At 26.2% G+C, this 9,632-nt stretch overlaps 1 protein-coding gene across 1 annotated transcript; it reads right to left on the reverse strand.

Annotated features, from left to right (window-relative positions):
- Nucleotides 1–2,639: 2,639 nt before the first annotated feature.
- LOC101512262 (WAT1-related protein At5g07050-like) lies at nucleotides 2,640–6,301 on the reverse strand. The gene is made up of 7 exons (XM_004511031.4): nucleotides 6,008–6,301; nucleotides 5,696–5,758; nucleotides 5,477–5,593; nucleotides 4,592–4,844; nucleotides 3,970–4,131; nucleotides 3,505–3,656; nucleotides 2,640–3,072 (listed from the first exon to the last, which is right to left on the reverse strand). The coding sequence occupies exons 1-7, from the start codon at nucleotides 6,202–6,204 to the stop codon at nucleotides 2,805–2,807; spliced, it is 1,212 nt and encodes a 403-aa protein (XP_004511088.1). The 5' UTR covers nucleotides 6,205–6,301; the 3' UTR covers nucleotides 2,640–2,804.
- Between the last annotated feature and the right edge of the window lie 3,331 nt (nucleotides 6,302–9,632).

The raw sequence follows: 9,632 nt of genomic DNA on the forward strand, positions 1-9,632 counted from the left end.
CACATCACATCTTATATTGAGATTCGTTTAAAGTCTTCCACGTCATAAGTTCCACACATTCTTAGCTTTAAAACCAAAGCCTCATATCTCAAATCTATATATAAAGCCTATGGTCGTGTATCATAAAATTGATTGTTTTTAAAATGTATATACTTTGTTTTTCTAATTAACTGTAATTAGGGTCTTTGATTTCAATAGACATCTCTAGGTATTCTACAACAATCCGCCTCTTGGTATTCCACTACTAAGACCCTTTGAATATATTATGAAACTAATCCTCCGATCCCTGGGGGCATACTTTCATTAATGCTAATAACACACACAAATTAATAAATTTGGTACATTGCTTCCTAAACTATTGTTTGCATAGATTAAATTAAATAAGAGAAGAGAAACGAATAGATTAAATTATCAATGACTAAGGTTAGAATAGAGAGTTATATAACTTTTTAAAACGATCACATGACAATTAAATAACTTTTTAAAACGATCACATGACAATTAAATAACTTTGAATCATGACCATCAATCTTCTTATAATCTATATATAGGTGGACGGTGTATATCATTATACTTTGATGTGTTATTATAGTGCATATTATTTGCGATCAACTTTACAAAATTCAAAATTTTAAAAGCACACATGATTTTAAAAGCAAACATTTGAAAAAAAAAAAAAAAACAATTTTTTTTTAGAGTACATATCCACATAAATACTGTGATTTTTTTGAATGCGTGCATTAAATATGTATATTTGAAGTGACTTGTAAAATGAGAAAAGTTCCCTCTATTATTTTAGTGTGCTATATTAGATATGTTAGATACATTGTAAAGATATTGTTATTCTTTTGACAAATTGTAAAGATCTTTCCTTAACATATTGCAGAATATTTTTTTTGGTTGCATTATTTATTTGTAGTAAAGAGAGTTAATTCATGGTATCGGAATAAAGCATGATTGTGTGATTGCAACTACAAACAATAGAATTAAAATTTTAGAACAGTGCATCCACTTTAGAATTTTTAAATATGATCAATAATAGATTGAAACATACTTGATGCTAGATTCTCCAACAATGCAAAATGGTTTGACACTTATCAATATGAGAAAACACAAATCACTACATGCCTAGTGGAATCTTAATCAGGCTTCATTAAAAACATTAAATAGAATGAAAGGAATCCCACAACTTTTTTTTTGACATGAAATTCCACAACCTCTATACCAATAGGAATGAAAAAACAAAAGATAGAGAGAAAAAAGAGATAGAGACGGAGATGTAGAAACTTTATGAGTCTCCCTTGTTGATCCTAGGTGTTATGCAACTTATGTGTCATAATTAGTTAGTATTATATAATTTTTTAAATCCGATGTTTTATGGTAGGACTAAACACAGTAATAGAAGTTGATTGTCACTTTATTAGAGATAAGATTCTTTCTAACATCATTAAAACTTCTTGGGTGAACTCCAATAATCAATTAGATGGTATTTTCACTAAACCTCTACAAGGTCCTCAAATTAATTATAAATGTGACAAATTGTATGCATATGATTTATATATATGTTCTAATATGAGGAAGAGTGTTGATTATAGTCATAAATATGAATTTTTGCTATTTATTATTGTTGATTTATATTTTAAAAGATTGTTCATAATTTTGAGATATTGTGATTTTTTTTTTATTTAATTGCAGTTTTGGTTCATATATTTATATTGATTCACATAATTAGTCCTCCTATTTTATAAGTCGACAGTTTTGGTCTCTTTTAAATTTTTAAACTAAAAAAAATGACGATTTAATATATTTTAAATGATGTGAGATACAATTCTATGATATATATAGAATCATCTATATGTATTAATTATTCATATGTCATTAATTAAATTAAAAATATGAAAAAATTTAGAAGTTGAAATTTAAGTTTTCACGACGTTTTTTTTTTCAATTTCATAGATATTAATCACTCTACATCATTGTATCATATGTCACATTATTTAAAACATTTCACGTCATTATTTTTTAGTTAAAAAATCAGAGCAAGGAGCCCAAACTGTTGACTTTTAAAATAGAAGGACCAATTTTGTAAATTAGTATAAATAGAAGGATTAAAACTGCAACTAAGTATTCTTTAAAAATAAAAATACTAGTGAAACATATCAATGGAGAAATATTGATGATGAAGAGAAGGCAATTATTCTGTGCAATATCCTTCTATTGTTAGTGAAATTTTTTATAGAGAGGTGATTTTTACAACAACCAGGAATAATATACATAAAAAAACTATATTATATAATTTCTATTGAAAAACAAAAAAATTTCCATGATTTGATTAACATTTTTTGACATTTCTTTTTTATTGGATTAGGTTTATGTCTTCTTTTTCCTTTTAATAGTTTTTTACTTAAAAGATTATTGATATAGGTTCATTATTATTATTATTATTATTATTATTATTATTATTATTATTATTATTATTATTATTGTTATTATTATTATTTTTACGTGTTTCTTTCTTTAGAGATTCCATCTTGTATAGATTCCTACAATTCATTGTAAAATATACAAGTTGAATATTCTAGACTATTCAACTACCAATAAGAAATAAGAATGAAGAAAAAAAATTGAAGGAAAAGAGATAAAGATAGAAAAACTTTATGATTCCCTTTTCTACATGGATTAGTTGGAACTTGTTACAAAATTATATATATTTGCTCAAATAAAAAGGGGGCGGGGGTGAGGAAAATTTGTTAAAAAGGGACAAAATGGGGGGGTGATGAAGTAAATGACATATTCCATATTTTTCAAGCATTTGTTTGTTGGTTAACATTATTAGTAGAGTCTCTAGTAGGCATGCTTATTGCAACTGATGAAAGCATGTTGTTAGTATCTCCAATTTGACCATATTTTACTTGATCTGTGTCATCAATCACTGCCCCTAAATTTCCACTCATTTGAGCACCTTTTATAGGCAAAGGAATATCATCTTCAACTTTTTTCTCATTTTGTTCCTTGTGCTTTCCCCATAGAACAGAGTATAAGCCTATAACAATCAAGATGGCACCAATCACACTGCACTCACAAAAGGCCAAAATTTAATTCTTTAGTTAGTCACTTACAAGTTGGAATAATATTATTTTTATTTTAATAAAAAAAGTTCATAATCGTTAAAAATCAATTTTGTAACGAAAAATTATTTGCATACTATGATCAACTATTTTAAAATCTTGTGACAATCTATGAAGTTAAAAAATATAGTTTAATTGTTATGTACAGTTAATGTAAAAAGTTTTATATTATCGTTATATCACAACTATTTATAGATATATTAGATTTTGTGTTTTAATCTTCAACGTAGAGGAATTTAAAAAAATTGATAACTAAATTTAATATCTAAATTTAATATGCATATTTTGTTTATGTGAACAAGTCCATATATGTGTGTTGCTATTAGGGGCATTAATAAAAATTTACATTAAATAAAAAAGTTTAAAAGAAATTTACCCTCCAAGATAAATTTGTTCTGCAAGGATAAAGGAGCCCATGATGGCAACTATGATCATCATAAGTGGACTAAAGGCAGTTGCAAAGACAGGTCCTTTCTTCCTAATCACCAGCCCTTGCACATAGTATGTTAGGCTTGAGGTCACAATCCCCTAACAAAAATCAAAATGATAAGAAAAGATAATTAATAAGAAATATAAATAGTTACTGTAAAAAAAAAAGACATATAAATTGTTTGATTTTTATAGAAAAAAAACTTTTCACTTAAAATTATTTTTGAAATTTGGATAAATATTTTTTCAAAAGATAATAATTTTATCATAGTAAACAAACATAAAATAATTTTTTTTCTTCAAGATCTATAAAAATAATCTCTAAATTATTGAATATTAAAATTGTGTTTTTTAATAATATTTTGTAATAAATTTAATGCAAGAGGAAGTATAGCTAAGTTGTTATCCTTACAGCATAGGCAGCAGCAAGTAAACTCATATCCCAACCAATCCTCCAAACAGAAGGATCATGCTCAGCCACAAAAGTAACAGCAGCAGCTTGAATAGTTCCAATGAAACACATAAGTGTAGTAAGGCTGAACTGATGATCCTTGTACGTCTCTAGAGCTTTTGTCTATCCAATTATTTTTAACATAAATGTTATAATTCATTCACATCAACTAAAAGATATACATACTTTCTCAAACATAAAAAAGTACGAAAATTAAAGTTAGTGCATTAATTTTTGTTTTACTGTATACTTTTATATACTTAAAATTATCTGTAATTCTAAGTGCGATCAATGATGACGAGACTATCTTTGTTTCTATAGTTAAGATAATAATTTGATTAATGTCAATCCAATAAAAATAAAAAAAATTAAATTTGTTTTTTAAAACTCAACTTGTCAAACCAATATCAATCAAGTTACTATGTTAGGCGTAAAGATGGGGATGACCGTTAACTTATACTTCTCAAAGTGTTGTCAATTGTTATAATTTGAAAATTTCTATATTTTAAAATAAATTTTACGATAAACCAATTTCACATTATAGTTTGTCTACTTGTACTTTTAATTAATAATAACGCCTTACTTGCAAAACAAAGAGACAAGCCCAAGCAAATGTGGCAATGATAAGGAAAGTGCATCCTAGAATCCAATCTCTTTCAGAGGATCCTGTGGTGGTTGTTGTTTGTGTTTCATTTTGAGGATGTCTATGTCTGGCCCATAGCAACTCCATTATAGGACCTTTGTATAATGTCATCGACATTGCACCTGCCACTGTCAATAGTGTTCCAAATACCTTTGCTTGACAACTCAACTTCTTTATGTTTAACTTCTCCATCCTTTTCATATTTAAAAACAAAAATCAAGGATAACCTTAGTATAAATTAACTAATAAAATAATCTAATTTTTGACCAAAGTTAGAGGAAAAATAAATTCCTATTTGATTTTTTTTAGCTTTGCATAATTTTTTTAACTAAAAATAATCTTATTCGAGACACTATCACAGTGTATACGTGTATGCAATTTAAATCATATTTTATTTTAAATGTCTAACCCTTTCTCCATACTAAATTTTCGTTGGTAATTAAATTATTCTCTAATTCTCTCCTTACTAAATTTAATGACAAATTAATTAATTAATTACGGTCAAAAATCATATTTTCTTTCTCTAATGTATCTCACTAATTAATTAATTTTTATTTTAGTAATGAGATTTGGATTGAGAGTTTTTAAAAGAAATATAGAAGGATAAATTTTCTATTTTTAAATATAAGTGATATAGTATATACAAAAATAAATAAATAAATGATTATTAATTAATTTGTTTTATCCTGAAAATTTCTTAATGAAATTATATAATATTGGCTTGAAATTGAAATTAATTATGCATTCCTTCTTCCATTTCATTTTTTCAGAATTCTCTGTTCCAAACAATACCCTTAAAAGAATCAAGATATTTGGTTAATTTACCTGCATAAAACTGCCATCACAAAAGTCATGGCTGGAAGCACGTTACTCATTGCACATGCGAAGGTTGGGGATGTGAGCTTCAATCCAGCATAATAGAAATTTTGATCAACCACTGGCCTGTTTCGTTAATCAAATACAATAATCACAATATTTAGTATTAATTTGCAAACTTGTAAATGCATTAATTAATAAATTAAATTAATTAGGTAGGAGACCAACCCAAGTAGAGCTAGGATAAAAAGTATCATGAAGATTCTGAATGTTATCTTTGGCTGACCTTTCCTGAAAATTTAAATCATGATACTAATTCAAATTAATTCTTAATTAAAACGATATATCCATATTCTATCCGTAATAAAATATAAATAAAAAGTGTATATATTAAATATATTTATTTTTATTTTTATTTTATTATGGAAGGTGGAGTATATGTTAATAAAAAAACATAGACATTTAAAAAAAAAAAAAACTTAGACATGTGAAAAAAAAATGATTCTTTATGAAATGTGTAAATATGTTTATGATACAAACCTTTCAAGTATAAATGCAAATGGAACTATTGAAGCAGTTGCAAAAGCGTGGCGATAGACAACAAGGACATAGTGACTCATGCCTTGGTTGAGTGAAACTTTAGTGATAATATTCATACCAGCATAGCCAAATTGTAAACATATCATAGCAATGTGGTGTTTAGTTTTCTCAAAAAAGTTTGAATTTTCTGAGGCCATTTTTCTTTTGTTTTTGTGAAGGAGCAATAGATAAGTTAGATTTGAGAAAAGAGGAAGAACACTTGAAAGAAGGTTTGTGTTTCTTCCTAAGAAGTAGCATAGAATGGCTTCTATTATTTATACCAACATTGAATTAATTGGTTACGTCATTTTTATGTACACGTATAATTGCATAATTAATATGGCTCTTATAGTGGGTTTGGCATGATGGATTTATTGGAATAGGGGGCAACTCGACCATGTATATATTTTAATGCTTAGGTAGTTAAAAATATTGAAACAACAATTGAATGAAAAATGATTGACATATATACATAAAGTTAATTTCACTTATTTTGTTTATATAAATAATTTGCATAAATTAATTTTTTTATAGAATACTATTTTTCAAAAGAACGCACAAATATGCTTCATTTGCAACAATATTGTATCTTTTTTTTTTGTTAGTAACAATGTATCTTCTTTATGAGAACAGTTGCCTATATCATAATATTTTAAGATGGAATCGAAAAGTTTACTTTATTGTTTTGTTCTAACTTTTCAATTAATTATTCCATTTTTTAAAACGAGATCCCACTTCCAATATAATAAACTTAATCATAGTATATAGTGAGTAAAACAAATTATGTATTAATCTTTATATGAATTAACATCTAAAAAATTGAACATAATAATTTGAGCCACACAAAATAAGATTACTTTACCATTTTCGCGTCACTAACAGATACAGATTAGGCTATAGATCTGTAAAATTTGGAAAAGGAAACATATTAGCATATAGATTAGGTTATCATGTTCTTCGGATTAGAAATAAATTGTCCCTCTTTGAAATAATAATTAAATATTAAATATTATTTGCATTAATAACCCAAAGTAATATTTTCACAAATTATTATTTCTGTTTTAGTATTTTTTATAATGCATTGACAATATTAAACCAAGAATAATTATAAAAAAATTAATACGGAAGTTTTTGTGAATATGTATTGTATAGTAATTAAATTTACCTAATATAATATAGGATGTGATAATTACTATAAAAAATTAATTGGAGGTCGAAGTTGGATAATTTACTTAGTTTGACATAAAAGTTGAAGAAATTAAGAGTGAAAGGACGAGTTTAAAGAGAAAAATATTAAATGTAATATACTAACATTTGGTTATCATATAAAAAAAATTAATAGAAATAAACTAAAAATAATATTATAGTTTTATTTCGAAAGGGGATATTAATATTTTAGTTGTTGAATTTATAACGATCTCAAATATAGCAAAGATAGTTTACAGTGTTAATGATAATGGAAATTTAGTGGCGTCTACTACATAATCTGGTTGACGTGAGATTCTGATTTTGTGGCACTTTAAGAATTTATTGAGCCAAAAGTGTCTCTTCTCACGTTGTAGGAGGAGTTCTAACCCAAAATGACTAACAAAACCTACACATTACTTTTTGTTCATTGCATGTGAAATTACTAGCAATTCTTCTAATTTCTAAAGGGACTTTGAGTGATTCATAATTTGATCTTTTTATATTACGTGTCAAAAGCTCATTCTTCTTTTTCCATTTTGCTTTTACAAGATCAGGTGTGTGATGAATGAGTTAATTGTGTGCAAGCAAGCACTAACCAATTAATGAGAATCAATTTTAGGGACTCACTTCTTTTTTTGGACCAATATTAGTAATTGTTGGTATTATATCAAGGGTGACTATCCAACATTTCACCTCTTTAACTATCTATTAAGGGTGACCAATATTTTTTGTTAGTAGAGATTGATGTATTAAATATTAATACACTGTTTTTTTTTTCTTCTCAACATTGCAATTCATAGTAGGGCCTCAAGATATTTGCAAGTACTGGCAGTGAATAGTCTTGAGGTGAGAGACTAAATTAAAAAGATGTCTGGATGTAATTTATTAATAAAAATCTAGTTTATTCAGTTTGGTATAATAATCTAATAGTTGCTTGTATTCAAAGTGTTTAAGATTTAAGAATACAAGTCTCTAATAGATTTTGAATATCTCTTATACTCACGTGAATAAATTTTAAAAATACCAGTTAACCTTTTGTGTTATATATAGTCGAATATAATTAGATGCGTGTTAGAATTAAATTAAGGTAGTTAAAAGTTAGTTGTGATTAGATGAAGATAGTTATTTTAATTATCTAAATGGTACTATTCAAATTTTATATTTTTCATTGACTATTTCTCTTTTTCTTGAGATTTTTTATCAAGTTTTAATTGATTTTAGTTTTCTTCTTACTCTTATTGATCATCTTCTTGTTCCTACAAATATTCAAGAATCAAGTAGATTCATCTTATTTTTGCTAAAGTTAGGTGGAATTTGGTTGTTAAGAATATTAAATTCTACAACAAGCTACAATGGATGAGAGTTTGCTCCTTGTAATTGGATTGGTCTAGATGTCGGTATATACTTTTGTTCTAAGGGGTTGGTGTACGTTTTGCCTTAATGAGTTCATCAAAGATGAAATTATGGATACTAAGCTGGTTCTTATGAGATGGTTTGTTCCAATGAACACATGGTATTTTTTGATGAACCATTGAATTCTCTTTTTCAAGTAAGGTTGCTGCTTAATGTTTTGTTGTAAAATCTTGTGGTCAAATACTTTTTTAAAGTTGTCATGCACTCCAAAATTTGGTTGCATATTTCATTCTTTTTTAGTTATTATTGATTTTGTTGTATGCTTCTACTCTATAGCAGTTAAATGATTCTTTTTAATATTTTTCATTTTTTTTTGTTCTTCTATCTTATAATAGTTAGATATTTTTTATTTTCTTTATATTTATCTCGTACAGTGGTCAAATTTTGTTAGTCAAATTTAACATTATAATTATTGATTATATACAGAGTGAGTGTCGTGGAGACACAAGAAGATTTTCAAATTAGTTCAAAGTAGTAGAAGATTTCGACGAGAGTTATACACTTCAACCGCTACGAGCTTCTACGTCAACTTTCTTATTCAGTCGATGTGATTACAATTTGTATTATTTTTCTTTTAACTTTTTAATTAATTATATTGTACTTTTATTTTTTCGTATATTGTATTTTCTTACACTTCCAACTTGATTAGATATAGTTGAATATAATTAGATATATGTTAGAATTAGATTAACATAGTTAGAAGTTAGTTATAATTAAATATAAGATAGTTATGTTAGTTACCTCAAAAATTATATAAATAGGTATTCTACGCACTAATTATATAATAATTTGTTATAATTTTATATTCTTTTGAATTATTTATCTTCTTCTTAACTCAACTAAAACTCTCATCCCCTTAAACCGGCACAAATTACAAATTAGCAATCTTAACGTATGATATACTTAATTTTTACACAGAATTATACTACCTTCAATGCTATGTCGATAATACTTTCAATTCTTTTATATTATATATATATATATA

Source organism: Cicer arietinum, chromosome 7, assembly GCF_000331145.2.
Source record: "Cicer arietinum cultivar CDC Frontier isolate Library 1 chromosome 7, Cicar.CDCFrontier_v2.0, whole genome shotgun sequence".
Classification (NCBI taxonomy): domain Eukaryota; kingdom Viridiplantae; phylum Streptophyta; class Magnoliopsida; order Fabales; family Fabaceae; genus Cicer; species Cicer arietinum.

Bases quoted from the DNA above. Each gene is read 5' to 3' on its own strand.
- LOC101512262 (XM_004511031.4), bottom strand. From the start codon at position 6,204: ATGGCCTCAGAAAATTCAAACTTTTTTGAGAAAACTAAACACCACATT. The intron at 4,845-5,476 runs GTAAATTAACCA...AAATATGAAAAG, and splicing joins GTGATGGCAGTTTTATGCAG to GATGGAGAAGTTAAACATAA. The intron at 3,657-3,969 runs GTAAGGATAACA...GATTTTTGTTAG, and splicing joins TACTTGCTGCTGCCTATGCT to GGGATTGTGACCTCAAGCCT.